The following is a 17961-nucleotide window of genomic DNA, read 5'->3' on the forward strand; positions in this document are numbered from 1 at the left end:
GGACCAAAATGACAAAAATATCGTCAATTTAATAAATAGTAGACCAAAATGATTTGACAAAAGTTGAGGGCAGTTTTGACATTTTCTCCTTATTTAATGGAGATTATTTCACGGAATGACCAAAATGATTGATGCTTGACAAACTTAGAGACTAGTTCCATCGATTTTAAATCTCAAAAACTAAAGTGATGAGTTATTACAATCTCAGGAAACATTTTGGCTAAAAAATTAATGTTAAAATGTATGAAAATACTTGATTAACTTGAAATACTGTTATAATGAAATTTTCATAATAGATAAGTGTTTGTCGTGAAAAAGTTGGTAGAATTATCAACATGATTTGTGATGGAAGTAAATGTACAGGGTCCCAAGATGGTGTTGGTGGTGACTCATGGCTCTCCGAATTCCAATGGTTAGATGGTTGTGGGTTGGTTTATTAGAGGTTGATGGACCATGCAATATGAGTGGGTAGGTAGCGCAAAACTCTATTGGAGGATGGATTAAGATTAATGTGAAGCTAATTAATCTAATAGTTCCTCTTAATGATATTTAAACAATACTAATGTAGAATTAAATAATAAGGTCACAAGCATGAATCATCACAAAGTGATTTACTATTCCCACCAACCCCAGTAACCCTTTTTTTTACATTCCCTCCAGCTTATTTGACTTGTGGCGTGTTTACCAAACGAGGTAAGAGTGGGAAGAAGCATGAGTGCACGCCTTCCAAATGGGGAGGCGTGAGAAACATAGAGACGGGACGAATGAAATAACAATCTTTTAATAAAAATAAAACCTTGTTCAATTATATACATACATATATATTAATTTAATTAATCAGCATAAAATAATTTATTTTAGGTAAGGGCAATTTAGTAATCAACTTATTTTTAATTCCAATTGAAATGAATTAGTAAACAACTTATAAATAACTAACATCATTCTTACTCCGCCATATAGTTTAGCAAACAACTTTAACAGAAATCCAATTCTATTTTCTCCTCGATTCAATTATTCTCAATCTGATTACGGATTAATAAACGAGTAATTGAAGTTTTATACTACCTTTTGTCTTTTGATTGGTCAAAAAACAACTTTTTCTTTAAATTAACGTTCCTTAATCACTAGTTGGAGTTTAGGGATGAAATACATGTGTCAATTATGATTGTGATGTCTTTCAGATTTTCATAGCACAAAAAACGTTACAAAATGCTTTGATATGTTTGGCAACAACTTAGGAAAAGTTTTACTACTAGTACTAGATTTGGTTGCATCTGAAATCATCACCAACACAGATTTTGTTTTTTTTTCTTCTTTTATATTTCTTTTTGGTGGGAGATTTTAACTAGAAAAACTTGGACGGAATGACTGGTCACGTTATTTGTAGAGCAAATTTGACGAAATAATGAAATTGTATATTTTGGTTTTACTCAATCTTACATTGATATGGTTCAGTGGGCTGTAGTCTGACATTCCTACCGAAATCTCTCTTCTGTGAGCTGAGTATCTTTCCATTTTTGGAGTGGACCAAGAAACAAAGAAAATAAAGGAAGGCTACAATATAAAGCAACATCGTGAAACACATTTCCATTATTTATCAAGGGCTTCTTTCTAGGCCAATTTTTTATGTCTTGATAGTCCCCATTCACACAAAGAAAATAAGTATTGCTCATAAAAAAGATGGTAGAAGTTCAAAAAACTTCATTTAAGTGGTCCATATCTTACATTTTATAGTCAAAGGGGACGAACTGACAGTGGCAGAGCCAGACTTTTCAAGGACAAAGAGTCTTATATGCTCAGAGAGGCCCTACACTGTGAAGGGAAGGAGAAATTTAGGAGGAAGGGCAATTGAGGAGGGGAAAATGGGGAACTTGGTGTTCGGGAAGGGGCCTAGGAGTCCGGTTATATCATTGTCATCTTTCAGTCCTACAAAAATACCACCAGATTAAACAAAGGAGAAAAATGATGATTTTATCAATTGGGCAAGTTAGGATAGTTTAAATCACATTTTGGTATGGGGTAGGCAGTTGTTATTAAAGGTGGGTGGGTTTGTATTTCACATGCTCTTTCTGGTGTTCAGTTCCCATCTGTCACCACACAACATTTTCAGGCCTTAATAATTTGGGCCCATTAGATTACTGACACGTTTACCTTAGAAAATCAGAGCCCATCATTGGCCCAACATTTTTTTCCTGTTGCCTCAGATGGGCTCTTATATGGGCCCTTCATCCAATAAGCTCTCTCTCCTCCTCCTCCTCCTCCTCTCGATCTCCCCTTCTCACTCTGCAAGTTCCAACGGCTTCCAGGAACTTGACAGCACACAGCAGAAAATAATGAGAAAAGACTGGGTTTATTTTAAAAAGAAAAGTAAGGGAAATTGCATAAATGACCGATTGGTTTTTCAATTTTTGTGCATTTACCACCAGACAAAATATTAAAAGATCTCAAAATTACACCTTCGTCTAATTTTCGTTCACAACTTTGCCAAACAAGAGAACGCGACTTGCATGTGAGCTCTTTTCCAAGGTCACTTTTATCCGTTCGTAAGTGTAGTTTAAAAATAAAATCCTCCCATTTTCAATCATAAAAGATGTTTATATACGAAATTATTTCTCACCCAAAATCATAATCATTTTCCTTCATTTTCTGCAAAATTCTAAGATAACAATTGTTGATATACGTTAATGAATCTAACGGTTGTGTAAAATTTTTTATAATCTTTTTAACGAGAACAAAATTACAAAATGCATGTCATGGCTTGTAAATTTATAAATGCCCCTCAAAAAGCGTTTTCATACAAGTCATGCTCTCATATTTAACGAAATTATAGATGATAGATGTCAGTGTGGTGCAAATGACGTTTTATCACAGTGGTGAAAATCATTTAGGTATATGCATCTTGGTGCGGATTTGATCTCTATTGACTCATCTTCTCCCTAACAACTAACTTCTAACTTGTTAATTATTAAAAATTCAGGTTTGATGGCTAATTTCATAAGAGTGAAGAAATCTAGTGCTAGTGGAGATTAGGGCTGGGCAAACGGGGCCTGGACTCGCGGGTAGGGGCGAGTCCGAGCGATTCGGGGCGGGTACGGAGCGGATCCTGTTTTTAAAATCCTGAAACGGGGCGGGGGGGGGGGGGGGGGCGGGTCCATGTCATTTGCGGGGCGGGACGGGTCTTAATTGCTGAGGAAACGGGTCCCCGACCCGAACCGTTTCCACCTTCCAAAAATTTGAGATTTAATCTAATCCGTTGGTTTAATCTGATCGCACTCAAGTAAGAGTCTCAGACTCTGCCTGCCAGACTCCCACAGTCGACACCCCACTCCCCAAATCTCCTCTCCTCTCTCGTCTCAGACCTCGCTCGAGCTCCCCATCTTCCCCCTCCCCCTCGTCCTCTTCCCCAGCGCCATCCTCCCCCTCCAGATCTTCGAGTTCCGCTACCGTATCATGATGCACTCCCTCCTCCAGACCGATCTCCGATTCGAGGTTATCTACAATGATGCCGTCTCCGGCACCGCCGATGTTGGCTGCGTCGGCGAGGTCGTCAAGCACGAGCGCCTCGTCGATGACCGGTTCTTCCTCATCTGCAAAGGCCAGGAGCGGTTCCGGGTCACTGACCTCGTCCGTACCAAACCTTACCTGGTGGCGGAGGTCCAATGGCTCGAAGACCGGCCGTCGAACGACGGCGATGAGGACCTGGAGGCGTTGGCCAGCGAGGTCGAGTCGTATATGAAGGATGTGATTCGGTTGTCAAATCGGTTGGGCGGGAAGCCGGAGAAGGATGTGCAGGACCTGCGACGGAACCTGTTTCCGACGCCGTTTTCGTTTTTCGTTGGGAGCACTTTCGAAGGGGCACCGAGAGAGCAGCAGGCGCTGCTGGAACTGGAGGACACGGCGGCGCGGTTGAAGAGAGAGAAGGACCCGTGGACCCGTACAAATTTTTTTTTTTTTCAAACAACCAAAAAAAAAAAAATAAAGGACCCGTGGACCCGGCTCGAACCGGCCCGTTTCAACCGGGCCGGGTAATGTCCGGTTCTTATATTAGAAAATGTAATCCCCGGCCCGGCCCGCCCCGTTCTCTTTGAACCTAGGTCCGGTCCGGTCCCTTCAAAATTGGGCCCGGCCCGGCCCGTGCCCAGCCCTAGTGGAGATAGATCAATACTGTCAAGCTTTTTCATGTAATCTCAATAATTTTTCGGATAAGATTTCGAGTAACACGTGATGCTAAAGTGAGTAACTCTCCAGATTTCTTATATTTATGTAATCTTAAAAATGTTTCAGATAAGATTTTAAGTGCTATGTGTCGAGATGTAATTGGTTGTGCAAATTTTAGATAAGATTCTTATCTACGTGACACTTCTTATCATCAACTTTCAATGTTGTAGGTATTTATAAGAAAAAAATAGATTTTATTTTTTTTAAAAAAAATTCTTCCAAGAAAAAAAATTCAAATTCCAACGGTAACTTGACGACAACATGACGTTTGCTAGCCGTTGTTGGCTGAAGTCATATTGATGCCAAATAGCCGTTGACATTCAAATAGGTTGAGTTAGAGGGCTGGCAAAATGTCAAGTTTGACATTTTGGCGCCAGAGGGCTGGGATGAAGGGTTGGCTGGCTGGGGTGGGACTCACAAACCCTTTAGCTTAGCCCTCAGTTGGAAATGATTTTCGTGTCATTCTGAACTATTATATTCTTTTGTATGAATCGGTTGGAGATGGCATTACAGCTAAAAGCCACGTCACCAGTTCCTTCTCACTCTAAAAATTATAGATTTTGCTTCGTCCGCAAAGAGACGGAGGCAAAGCGTAGAGAGAGGGAGAGAGAGAAGCCGTGGCTCGGTAGCTCCTCCGTTTGGCAGAGAAGATGTCGTCGACGCTACTGGAGCAGACACGTGCCGCTCACGAGGAGGTGGAGCGGCTCGAGCGGCTGATAGTGAAGGACTTCATGAACGAGCCGCCGTCCAGCAAGGACCGCTTGTACCAGGGCCACCGCGTCCGCCAAATGATCGACACCATCACCTCCACCACCGAAAAACTGGTACGTATTATTATTGCCTCTCTCTTCACCTCCTATATTCTGTGCGATTGAGAATGTACGGAATGTGTGTGGATTTTTTTGAACTTAGGGTTTTTTTTTTTAATTGCGGAAACCCTAGGGTTTATGGTTTTGACTGCTAATTGGGGTTTCTGTGTGTTTGGTTTTAGATTGACATCTATGAAGATAAAGATAATGCGAGGAAGGACGAGATTGCGGCTCTCGGAGGCCAGACTGCCACTGGCACCAACGTTTTCAGCGCATTTTATGATCGATTGAAAGAGGTATGTCTTTCTTTCTTTCTTTCTCTTTGTTTTGTTTGTCGATTTTATTGGATGAAGAAATTATAGCTCTGAATCTTCTGATGTTAATGGTGTTTATTCATCGATGGAAGGGTGAGGGTTGAGGGTTTTTTCAAAGTTGTGTTTTTGCGCGTACGAGTGTGTGCATTGTGTTCTGATTATCCAAAATTTAGTTGGGAAACCAAAAACGAGAACTCAGAGTACTTAAGTAGGTTATCAGTCCGTCTATCAATTAATTGCCAAAATCTGAAGGTAATTTAAGTTATTGGTGAAATGTTTGCCATATCTGCAGATTCGTGAGTATCACCGAAAGCACCCAGTTGCTCGTGTTGTTGATGCTAATGAGGAAGAAGAAGCACTGCTAAAGGAGGAACCTCAAATCGAGTTCAGTGGAGAGGTCAATATCTCTCTCTCTCTCTCACACTCTCACTCTCTCTTTCTCCATCTCTGTGTTTGTCTCTGTATCTATGTCTGTGTGTATGCATGCCTGTGTAAAAAATGCTTGAAGTTACAAAGACAAGTGAACTAGATTGATTCAGTTATTTTCCCTTGCACACAAGCTGTGGAAATATCAATTTTTCATAAAATGCTACTTCATTTTTGTTTGTTTGTTTTCCAATTGGACAGTAACTGTATAGATAGGCAAATAATACAGATGGGTATATCTGGTTATTATCTTTATTTATTCAGGTTATTGTATTCATTTTTTTTTGATAAGCACTACTTAGTTGTTACATTTATACTTCATATCCTTTCATTGATTTGTTTAGTTCTGTTTTCAGGAAGCTTTTGGAAGATACCTTGACTTGCATGAACTATACAACCAGTATATTAATTCCAAATTTGGAGAACCTATCGAGTACTCTGCTTATCTTGATGCTTTTTCACAACCACAAAAGATTCCACACAAGCTGAAGTCGGCAAGGTGAAGTGTTATATTATTTTCTTCCGCCGTTACTTTTAATTCATGTACATGAAATTTGGGAATGATTTTGTTTTATTTTTCAGGCAGTACAAGGAATATATGGAAAATCTACTTGCATACCTGATATATTTTTTCCAGAGGACAGAGCCATTGCAAGATCTTGACAGAATATTTTTGAAGGTCCAAATCAATACTCTCCTTTACTTATATTAGAGTGATGCAATAGCATCAATTTAGTCTTGCTTTTGTAGGAAAGTGAATCTGAAATATATATTTTTCATTCTTAAGTTTCCAGTTATGAATTTTCTTTGGCTAGAAAGTTATAATTCACTATTACTCTAGTAAATTTGCCCAAAATAATGATAAACATTGTACTCAAGCATACCTTGTTATCTTTAAATGATTTGAAGGCTTGAATCACAATTGAGCATAGTAGTAATTCATCTTGTACATGGACGTTAACAACGTCTATGTATGTATATAGTTATGAAACCAATTTATCATAGTTACCTTTGTCTTTGTGAACTTAATGTTTTCTGTTGATTGGGCTATTGCAATTTAGGCATGGTTCGATATAATTCCATGGTATCTATGATCCTGGACTGTGGTTGGATTTGGAATGTTGAAGTACGGTATTTTTTTGACAGGTTGAAACCGAATTTGAAGAGCAATGGGCAGATGGCAAGGTAAAAGGATGGGAAAATGAGAAGCAAGAAAATGGGCATGTTCAAGATCAACTTACTATGATCGATCTTGATTATTATAGCACGGTGGAAGAACTGATGGAAGTGGGCCCTGAAAAGCTAAAGGAGGTAAGGGTGACATTTACAACTTAAAAGAAAAGTTATTGGCAAAAAATTAGACCCTAAATGCTCACAGATTGAGGTAAAAAGTTACTAAGTTATAGTAAATAATGATTGTCAAAAGCTCAACATTAACTTGTTGACTAATAGAAACGGTTTAGTACTAAAGTGAGACATAGAGAAAGAAGCGAATGCCAAAAATGGGAGGAAGTTAATAGTTAGTGATCAGGGTTTGTCTTCTCTTTTTTTGTTCTAGATGCTCAAAGTCGAGTAGTTTCCAAAATTACTTGTGCAGTCTTTCATATGTAATCGAAAATGGATTAAAATATCTTGTACTCAATAAATGTTGTTCAATGTGTATGAAATTAAAGAACTAGAACAGATTTATTTCATCCAAAAAAATATAATTTATTTCACCCAAAAAAATATAATCCAAGTTCAATCCTAAGTTTAGAACACATCTTAAGCAAGCTCTATATATTCTTCTCTCACAAAATAAAAAAGAAAATTTTCTTATATTATCTCTTTAATTATCTGCCAGGCACTAGCTTCATTAGGACTGAAGACAGGTGGTACTGTTCAGCAGCGTGCAGAGAGGCTTTTCCTTACGAAGGTGATTGTTCTGTAACTTTTTCTTTTTGAGAAAAGTGGCATATTTGATATGTGCTTGTACATTTTCTGTTCTCTAGTTTCTGAATCAGTATTGTAGGGAGTATTTCAATTGGAACTACTTGAAATGTCCTAAAATTGCTTTCTTGTTTTGATGGGGATCAATAAGACTGCTAAATTAGCCAAAAATCAGAATGCCCTAGCTTACCCAAGTCATTGCACTTCATGTTATGTTAATGATGTGTTATTCACAAATTTGAATCCTTATGGAAACCTGTCAGATAATTTGACATTTTTTCACCGTTTCTAATAAAATCTCTGTGCCACGTAGTACTTAAATATCTGTTTATTTTACGCAGGACACACCTCTGGAGAAGTTGGACAAGAAACATTTTGCCAAAGGTTCGCGTGGTGCAGAACAGAATGGGGCTGCTGCAGCTCCACAACAAGTTGACAATTTAAAAGAAATTGCTTTATTGGAGGCCAAAACAAAAAAATTATGCGACTTACTGACTGAGGTTGGCATATATTTCCTAATTTCCCAGTCTTACATGTTTGTGTCTCTGTAGTTGCCTATTTTCATTGTTTTTGTTGGAGTTTGAATATCAGTACACATTTACAAAAAATTATCGTCGGATTTGTGCAGGCTATTGAAAGAACAAAAGACAACATCATGAAGAAACAGGCTTTGACATATGAAGAAATTGAAGCAGAACGTGAAGAGGTAAGAAATCACCCCCTGAAGAAATATGTTGACATCAATGAAATCATAGAATAGTTAGTTTTCTTTGTTGATCAAATTTGTAATGGTTTCTAACGGATGCTTGATTGGGTTTGATTCCTCACAGGAAGAGACACAGGCCGATACTGAAAGTGATGATGATGAACAGCAGATTTACAATCCACTGAAATTGCCAATGGGTTGGGATGGGAAGCCCATTCCCTACTGGCTGTATAAGCTTCATGGTCTTGGTCAGGTAAGCTATTTATTTTCCAGAATGATTTTATACTTACGTCCTTGTTTCCCGGTTGAATCTGAATCGTGTTTTATCTTCAAGTGCCCGGGGACTATTTCTTATCTTCAAGTTGCCGGTGCATGTATAACATCTATACAATTTGTTTTTTTTATTAAAGAACTAAATAAATTTCAGTCTTCTTTTTTCACTATTATGTGTATTTTTGCCAGCTTGGCGTTGCCAATTGAGTTATCTCTTGAACATTCTAGTATTATTTTTGCATAAACTAGAGGTCAGGTGATTGCAACTCTATTCATGCATTTCAGGAATTCAAGTGCGAGATATGCGGGAATTACAGTTACTGGGGGCGTAGAGCATTTGAGAGACATTTTAAGGAATGGCGCCATCAGCATGGTATGCGTTGCCTAGGTATACCAAACACGAAGAACTTCAACGAGATCACATCAATAGAGGTATATTCTTTTTCGAATAATTCGCTAGCTTAGTATTTTACCGAAGTCTAAACCATTTCACTTACGCAGGAAGCTAAAGAACTATGGAAGAGGATACAAGCACGGCAAGGTGTAAACAAATGGCGCCCGGATCTTGAAGAAGAGTATGAAGACAGAGAAGGTAACATATACAATAAGAAGACATATACTGATCTGCAGCGACAGGGGCTGATTTAAAGAATGCAGCTGTTCGGAAAATCCCATGTTTAATCGACTGCTAAGGGAAAAACAATGTTTATGGTCGATGTTCCATCCTTCTTTTCCGGGAACAATGTAACGGTGTCAAGTGGCACCGTAACAACCCGAGCAATAGTCTCGGGTTGCAACACGGTTGAGGCGGGCGGGCGAGGTTGTAGGTTTTTTTGTAGTTAACTTGCGAAACGTAGCAAGGCCCTTGATGTTAAAGGTAGTCGATGATTCTACCATCCCTTTGAATCCATTGTGCATTTGAATTGTTATCACTAACGAGACAATGCCCTGAAAATTACAACTTTAATCGAAACCAAACGAGAAATTATGAATTTTTGATTTTGTTTGTCTAGTTACTCCTACTTATCTATTATTCTGTACTCACCCTTACCTCTGGGTTATTTACAACCAACGTTTAAAATATCGGTATCAGTAGAAAATTGATATGTAAATTTGTGGAATATTGGTGGATATACTAATATCAATATTGGAAGCCTTCAATGAAAATGATGGAAGTTTTGCTAAAAAACATGAACATTTAAAGTAAAACTTTAGGAACATATGATCGTTTGTCAATATTTAACTTGTAATGTTGGAATTGTTGGAAATATCGAGCGTAATGTCGTTCTAGGATTTTGTACAGTCGATCCTACTTAGTGGGAAAAATGTTTTATTATTGTTGTTGTTGTAATGTTAGAAATATTGATGAAATATGGTGTTTTTAGATGAAATTTAAGAATTTATCCGATATCTTGAGAAATTTAGACTTTACTCGCTTTCTATAAGTTTCTCTAATTTTTAAAATATTTTTACAAAAATTAATGACTCTATCAAAAAAATTTCAAACACTGTTTACAACTAAGAAGGAAAAGGCTCCAACAAAATGAAAAAACTGAAAAGGAAAATATAAGAATTTCTCAAATTTATTTATTTAATTAATTTTTTCAAGTGGGAAAGTGCAGAATCAGCGGAATCCCAAAGGGAATCGAAATAAACGGAAAATATGAAGGGCAATCGCGTCAGATAAAAAACACAAAAACTGTCCACCAAGGCACCAAGGCACCAAGGCACCAAGTCGTCTCCGAGTCTCATTAGCTCATTTCACTCTCCGAATCTCTCTCTCTCTCTCTCTCTCTCTCTCTCTCTCTCTCTCTCTCTCTCTCTCATCACATGTTTTTCCACATTTATCCCCAGCCGACGCCCACTCCCTCTTTGTCTCGGCTGTAATTTTCACCATATTCGGTTTCAATCTCACACCTTCCATCCCCCGGCGATCCGCCCTCTCCTCCGCCGCCCACTCTTCCCTTCCAGTGCGAGTTTTTTTTCTTCTGCGATTGGTTCAACCCTCAAAGAATTAGGGTTTCCAGTTTTGCACATTGGATTGGAGTGTTCGGTTTCGTTATAATTAGGGTTTCAATCTCCAATCTGAGCATTGAGTCTGTCTCGGCGATTTGCATCTGGGGTTTTTTCGTTATTCGATTTGGAATTTCAAATTTTCGTCGGGGGAGATTTTAGATTTTTTGAATTTTGAGTGTTTCGCTGTGATGCCGAGGAGTACAAGGCACAAATCAAGCAAGCATAGTTCGAGGGATGCCAGGGAGTACTCGGATTCGGAGAAGGATTCGAGCTTGAAGGATCGTAAGAGCAAGGAAGAGAGCGGTGTAGTTAGGGTTTTAAAGGATTCAAGTTCGAGTGAGAAGCGGAAGCTTGATTTGAAGAATGGGAAGGACTCGTATGGCGGCTCCGGGAACGGGGACTATTTGGAGGATTCAGTATCGGCTAAGCGGCGCAAGGAGAGGGTTGATGATGGAGGGAGTGATAGGTGGAATGGCGGGGAGAATGATAACCGAAGAAGCAGTGAGGGTTCGAAGAAGTCATTGAAGGCATCAGGGGAGTCCAAGAGTAAGAAGAGAGATGAGAGTGTGGAGTTGTATGCAGAGGGAGGCGAAGTGAAGAAGAGTTCGACTAGTAGTGGAAAGGGTGAAGGGAAGCATAGGGATAGGGATAGGGATAAGGAGTCGATTCGAAAGGATGGTAAGGAAGGTGGTGGAGCAGAGAGGGACAAGGAAAGGGACAGGGAGAGAGAAAGGGAAAAGAAAGGTAAAGATGGGAGAACGGAGCGATTGGTCGATGAACAACGTGTCATTGCCAAGCAAGTCAATGAAAAAACTGGTATGGTAACTGATAGGGTTTGTTCGTTATTTTGTAGTTTATACATCTATATGGATTTTTTTTTCCAGCAATGTGTTACTTGTTATGACTAGTTAACTATACGGACTTACTCTTACCGTTTTACTCCCCATTAGGAGAATGTTGATAATTTTGAATATGGTAACTTTTCACTCAGTTTAGTTCAACATAGTTTACTGTGATGAGTGACAATATAATACAACGTTATGTTTTCTCATGTCATTGCACCTTCAACTCTACAGCACTAACTAGTGGAAACGAATTCCTTTCATGGTTTACCTTGCGTGATCATTAATATGATTTTGAATAGCTGACGCTGGGTTTGGAAGAATACAAACAATCATTTTGGTGGGAATTGAGCTCTTCAATAGGTTTAGGGATTATAAACACTTGGAGCATGCCGTATTAGATCAACAAGAGTTTCGAGCATAATTTGATTGGAAAGTATATTTGGATTTGTTGAATCTTGGTTAATTTGGATTTTGATATATTGCATATCATAAGTGGGAGTGGTACTAAATGGAAAGCTTAACACTGAGAACGTTCACGGTAAACACAATCACATGTATGCTTTTAAAATCATATCACCATCCTTAATGTGAGAAAAGTTCTGCATAGATTTTAATGCTTTTTATGTTGCAGTTATTGTATCATATTGATATATAGATCAATTTTGAGTTGATGATCTAAAAGTGATTGCTAGGGTGGCCTTTGTATTATCACATATCTATTGGATGCTGCAGTCTGCCTTATTTGTGGGACCCACTTATGTATTTGTACATTAGTATTTACATCCCTGGTCATTATTAGTTCTGTAGACACTGAAATACATTGGGTTTGCATTGGTAATTTGTCAGTGATCGTTATGGTCAAATTTTTATTTTCTAGTTCCCAAATTTACGCTGGATGCAATCAATTAATGTGACATCTGGGGAAACCAACAATTAGGTGCTATGTTGGAATGACCCACGTGACTGCGTGGGGTTGAGTGCGGTTATCTGGCCTGTTAGTTGGCAAATTCTCATTGGTCTCCTTGATGTGACTGTTTCATTTCTACATTTTGGAATTAATACTAATTTTTAAGATTATGAATGGTCGGAGTAAGACATGGGGCAGCGCAGAGGTGCCATTCTATTGAGTCTGTGCACTTAAGACATGGGGCAGCGCAGAGGTGCCATTCTATTGAGTCTGTGCACTTAACCTTCTTTTATCACTTGCTGAAATTTGCTCATGCCCATATGTGAATCGGGGTTTGATTGAAACATACTTGAGAAAAATTTGGAGCTGTAGCTGTTTCCTTTGATTTCATTAAGTCCAGATTGATAATGATTTTCATCTTTATGATACTTTGGTTGTCTTGCTGATTATCTAAATGGTTGTTTGTTCTCATGAAGATGTTAAATGATTGTTTTGAGTCTGGTTTGCGTTTCTCTTATTCATAGGTTTTATGAGTTATCGTTTTATTACTTGCGTAGTTGAATGTTATCTTTCCCTTGTCTGTGATTACACCCTTTTTCCTTAATCAGGTTGATCGGTTTAGTTTCTTAATTGTTCTTTTCCACATCGGTTGTTATTTTAATTGTTTTTCCTCAAATGTTAATAACTGTTGTATGTGAAAGGGCTTATCCTGTCGGCTGTTTTAATAATAGTTATAATCATTTAACTGATTTTTATTTTAGTTAACATTTAATATTGGTTTGGAATGGAACTAGATGTTTGAAGGCACAAATTATGGATGTCAATTGCTGGATTAATTGCTAAGATGTGAATTACTGCTGTTAATGAAGAGGCAAATAGATTAGATCATATTGTTTGATATTAACGAGATGCCAATATTCTACAGTAGATAGATGACTGTTAAAATTAAATTTTGTGTCCGCAGTTTTATTTTGGAGTGCAAATCTATGTCTTATTTTATGTGGGTTTGCAGATTTAAATGCACGGGATGAATTGGAAAGTCCTGATGCAGATAACCAGATTGATAGACGAATGAGGAAAAGAAGAGATGATGTTGGTGATGGGGATAAGCATCTAGATGATGTGGAAGACATCAATGATGGGCGATTATCTTATAGGGATGATTCTGGCAGGGATACCAGGAAGAAGGATGAGAAGCGGAAGGATGAGAGATACAGAGAAAAGCATCGGGAAGATGCGGATAAGGACAATAAGCACCGAGATGAGCGCCCTCCAAAGGATTATGCAAGCAGCAAGTCTGATGACAAGCATTTGAAAGATGAAAAAGATTTGATAGAAATGCAACAGAAGAGATCCAAGATCCAGGATGGGGAAAGCAAAGTAGATCATGATCGCGATCGCAATAGGGACCGTGACTCATATCATGTTCGTGATCGCGACCGCTACCATGATCGCGATCGTGAACGTGAACATGGGTGGGATCATGGTCGTGACCGTGATTATGATCGTGATTGGGATTGGGACCGTGATCGGGAGCGGGATGGGGACCGCGAGCGAGACCGCAATCATGACCGTGATCGGGCCAGAGACCGTGATAGAGATGGTGATCGAGATTATGATCGGGACTATGATGGGTCACATATTGATGATCGGAGCACTAGATACAAAGATAGTAGCAGGGGAAAGAAAAGATCTCCGGATGACCGCGATGATGGCAGTGATAAATCTAGAGGTATGAAAGCTCGGTGTTCTGACTTGGAAAAGAAGTCATCGAGTGGTGATAGAGTTGAGCCTGATGTTAATAAGGGAAGATCTCAGTCACGGCAAGCTTATGTAGACACTAAATTGAGTAGCAATAAACGCAGGACTTCCCCCGTTTCTAATTCACATGGCGGCATAGATGAGTACAGGTACCTCTCTCTCTCTCTCTCTCTCTCTCTCTCTCTCTCTCTCTCTCTCTCTCTCTCTCTCTCTCTCTTCTCAACCCTTTTTGTCTCTTCCCCGTCAGAGTTCTGTATGCAATGGGAAAATTGTGTTTGGAGTTGGTATAGTTTAGATATATATGTTTAACACGCACACATAGAATATGGTAGTTTGGGATCCTGTGAAATAAGATGCTCTTTAACATTGAACCAAACTAACTTTAATCTATGAGAAAAGTTTCATGGTTGGAAAGGAAATACTGTGATTGTGTTTAACCCTTTCGTTTTTTGTGATGAATTTTTGTGTTATATGCTAATATGTCATCTTTTTTTCCTGGCCCAAGGTATTCGAATCCAGAAGATTTGAAATATAGGGATTCTGGAGTAGAGCATAGGTCCAAAGCAATGCCTCCTAGAGATGGGTCTGGTTTGGCTGGAGTTTCAGAAAGAAGTTTCAAGTACAGATCCATGGAGAGACCCAATAAAATGGATGATAACCATTTAGGCGAGATGTCAAATGACAAGTCTTCAATTTCCAAGGCTTCACCCCTGCCCTTGATGGAAAGGTCTCCTTCATCATCAAGTATTGACCGCAGGTACATCAACAGAACTGGTGTCAGACGGAGTCTTGACATTGAAGAAACAGGTCGAAGAAGCAGTGCTTCCATGGACAATATAGATTTCTCTAACACTGAGGATGGACTGGGTCGGGACCTACCATCAGAGAAGCCTTTGGTAGACGAGTCATCTCCTGCTGATTCGTCAGCTCACAATAGAAGTAGTCAGAGTAATTTGTCTTCTCTGTATCCTCCTCATCCCAATTTCAGGGCCGGAGCTGACAGCCCTTTTATTGGTTCAATGGAAGAAGATGGTAGAGGCAACTCCAGTGCACGTTACAGAAGGAGTAGTGATCCCAATGTGGTTCGAGGGCATGGTAATGGTAATGCATGGAGGGGCATTCCAAGCTGGACTTCACCAGTGCCAAATGGGTTCATGCATTTCCAACATGGGGCACCTCATGGTGGTTTTCAGGGGATGTTACCGCAGTTTCCAGCTCCACCAATTTTTGGTGTTAGACCTTCAATGGATATCAACCACTCTGGGATGCCTTATCATATGGCTGATGCTGAGAGATTTCCCGGTCACTTGCGGCCACTTGGGTGGCAGAACATGATGGATGGTCCAGGCCCTTCCCACATGCATCTATGGGATGTGAGTAATGGTGCCTTTAGGGATGAGAATCACATGTATGGGGGTGCTGAATGGGATCAAAGCAGGCATCCAATGAATGCTCGTGGATGGGAATCCAGCGGTGAGGCATGGAAAGTACATAACAACGATGTGAAAAGGGACTTGCCTTCCCCAGTTCAGAAAGATGATTATCCTGTGCAGGCTGCTATGGATGATGCTGTGGCTGGGAAGATGGGTCAGGCGCCTCACCATGAGGATAACCTGGATCTTGGAATTTCTAGAACTGTTGAAAGAAGGTCCACTATGACCTCTCCTCTAAAGGAGTCTATGCCTAAAAGTGGTCATGATAAGTCACCTGGTCGCTCTAAATTACGAAGTGATGACATCCTCTGTTTAAGTCATTATTATCTTTCCAAGCTTGACATTTCAGCAAAACTTACTCATCCCGAGGTGTATACGCAGTGTATTGAGCGGAGCCCAATTGTTGATGAAGATGCTACTACACACACAATTTTGGAGGTGCGGATTCTTTCTCAAACATTCTTTATTGCGTTTTGCTTCTAGAATCTAATCTTACTGATTGCATCTTCTCTCCTAATGTCACAGGGTGCAAGGGCAGGATTGAAATCGTCCAAAATCTTATTGAGGTCCTCGCCTTTTCCTCCCTTGAAGGATTCTGTCTTTCAGGTACACTTTATGATGAATGATAATGTTATTTATCTTGTTCATTTCTATCTGAAGTTAGTCATACATTTTGTATTTGTTGTATTTCCTGACATGCATTTTGAGGTTAGTGGTATGAATGCAGGCGTGATTTAAGAGGCATGCATGCTAATGAACACATTATTGTAAATATTTAAACTTGTGATTTTGCTTTTTGAAAAAAATAGCTGAAATTTCTTTACTCAGAAAAGCAGGATATTGAATTGATGCATGAGCAAGATGCGGGTTAATAATTCTTGGGCATTATTATTTGGTAGGAGTATTATCATAATGGATATATGGTTTACTAATTTATTTTTAAATTGGTTGTTAAGTTACTGTTTAATTTACTCGGATTACTTTACTATTTCTCATTTTGGTTTTATTATGACATTTCAACTCTGTTTTCTTTTAGTCAAACAGTGTATTTGCTTGCGTACTTGCATCCTAGTTGCCCGACATTTTTTTTATTTTCTGACTTGCAGAAAGCGATGAATCTTTATAAGAAGCAGAGGATGGAAACGAGAGTCTTGCCAGTTATTGCTGGAGGAGCATTGGACATTATTTTAGCATCTAATCAGGAGAATATGGAAGCAAAAGTCCATTGCGATGGGGAGAAAGTAGAGGAGTTAGTCCCGGCTTCTGATATAGAAATGGCAGACGCTCCAGATTATAAAAATGCTGGCACTGCATCGGGTGATGGCGCCGAGGAGAGACTGGAGGTACCAGTTTCATCTCCGAATCACGAGGTGCAGAATGGCACATGCGTCCCTTCTCCTATGTTGGGAATGCCAGTTGATGATAATGGTGGAAACAAAGCAGGGGATCCCCAAACAATCTCAAATGGGGTGGAAATAGAATCCTCGGACCAGGCGAAATTAGATGATAGCGATGCAAATGGTTTCTCATCACCTGATAACGAATCTCTTGCTACCACCACTTTACCTGCAGCAGCTAATGACTCAAATGTGATTAGCAAGACTAAAGATGATAATTCAATTGGTCAGGCTTCTATCGACGGTGCGGCAGATGCAGTAACTGGTCCTTTAATAATACCCAAGGGTTCCCCAAAGGCTTGTGAGGCTTTGATTTCGGGGTCTAATGAGTCTGATTCGGTAAATTTAAGTCGGATACATCATTCTCCTGAAAGTACACATTGAACAATTTCTTCTATATCCATGTTCTTTTTCTTTTCCGTTCCTTTTATTGCGTTTTTAAGTTCGTTATGCTCATCTTATTTTCTGTGGCTTCTCATTTCAGCAAGGAAATAAAATCAAAATTTGGGGTTTCGGCTCCCTTGAGCTTTGCCCATAGTCCTGTTTCTCCTCCAGCCCTCGTCTTTGTTGCGTTTCGTTTTTACTGTTTCTGGTTTTTTGTTGTGCTGCATTGTCACCATTTTCTTCGAAGTCGATAATTTGTTGCTTGGATTTCTTGCATGCTGTGCATTCTGCTTCACCCACAAACGTGCAGTAACTTGTCGAGTTTTTGTTTCATAGGACGTCTGTATAATTGTTTAACTGTCTTTGGATGAGCACTTGAACATGATTTGGAGTATCTTTGTCATGAGATTGCTGCATGCGTAACTGCGATTAGGATGGATCACGACTTGTCACTTTGTCTCGTATTTTCTCTGTTTTGGATTCGGTGTATTGGAGTTGAAGTGTCTGTACTCTTTCTTTTCTTGTGGGTCAAGAATTAAGATT

The 17961-nt window shown here is 39.4% G+C and overlaps 3 protein-coding genes across 3 annotated transcripts; all 3 read left to right on the forward strand.

The window, feature by feature from the left end:
• Positions 1-3273: 3273 nt before the first annotated feature.
• Positions 3274-4288, forward strand: LOC103957973 (LON peptidase N-terminal domain and RING finger protein 1-like; the record flags this gene model as incomplete). Its single annotated transcript, XM_048565812.1, has 2 exons — positions 3274-3926; positions 4285-4288. Coding segments are annotated over 2 exons (657 nt in total), but the record flags the coding sequence as incomplete, so codon positions are not given.
• A 475-nt stretch (positions 4289-4763) lies between these two features.
• LOC103948027 (splicing factor SF3a60 homolog) lies at positions 4764-9672 on the forward strand. The gene is made up of 12 exons (XM_009359016.3): positions 4764-5042; positions 5210-5323; positions 5634-5738; positions 6124-6266; positions 6350-6446; positions 6914-7078; positions 7611-7682; positions 8038-8196; positions 8325-8402; positions 8527-8655; positions 8961-9107; positions 9177-9672. The coding sequence occupies exons 1-12, from the start codon at positions 4869-4871 to the stop codon at positions 9321-9323; spliced, it is 1530 nt and encodes a 509-aa protein (XP_009357291.2). The 5' UTR covers positions 4764-4868; the 3' UTR covers positions 9324-9672.
• Positions 9673-10449: 777 nt separating this feature from the next.
• On the forward strand, positions 10450-17588 carry LOC103948028. Its single transcript, XM_009359017.3, has 5 exons — positions 10450-11507; positions 13456-14353; positions 14710-16075; positions 16163-16243; positions 16744-17588. Exons 1-5 carry the CDS (start codon positions 10880-10882, stop codon positions 17416-17418), a joined length of 3648 nt encoding a protein of 1215 aa, XP_009357292.2. The 5' UTR covers positions 10450-10879; the 3' UTR covers positions 17419-17588.
• The last annotated feature ends 373 nt before the right edge of the window (positions 17589-17961 follow it).

This window comes from the organism of the source record quoted next, unplaced genomic scaffold, assembly GCF_019419815.1.
Source record: "Pyrus x bretschneideri cultivar Hongxiangsu unplaced genomic scaffold, Pyrus_bretschneideri_v1 Contig4, whole genome shotgun sequence".
Classification (NCBI taxonomy): domain Eukaryota; kingdom Viridiplantae; phylum Streptophyta; class Magnoliopsida; order Rosales; family Rosaceae; genus Pyrus; species Pyrus x bretschneideri.

Excerpts from the sequence above, each read along its gene's own strand:
- LOC103948027 (XM_009359016.3), top strand. The coding sequence starts at position 4,869 with ATGTCGTCGACGCTACTGGAGCAGACACGTGCCGCTCACGAGGAGGTG. Across the intron at positions 5,739-6,123 it reads AAATCGAGTTCAGTGGAGAG|GAAGCTTTTGGAAGATACCT; the intron begins GTCAATATCTCT and ends TTCTGTTTTCAG. Across the intron at positions 8,403-8,526 it reads TTGAAGCAGAACGTGAAGAG|GAAGAGACACAGGCCGATAC; the intron begins GTAAGAAATCAC and ends GATTCCTCACAG.
- LOC103948028 (XM_009359017.3), top strand. The coding sequence starts at position 10,880 with ATGCCGAGGAGTACAAGGCACAAATCAAGCAAGCATAGTTCGAGGGAT. Across the intron at positions 11,508-13,455 it reads GCAAGTCAATGAAAAAACTG|ATTTAAATGCACGGGATGAA; the intron begins GTATGGTAACTG and ends GTGGGTTTGCAG. Across the intron at positions 16,244-16,743 it reads TGAAGGATTCTGTCTTTCAG|AAAGCGATGAATCTTTATAA; the intron begins GTACACTTTATG and ends TCTGACTTGCAG.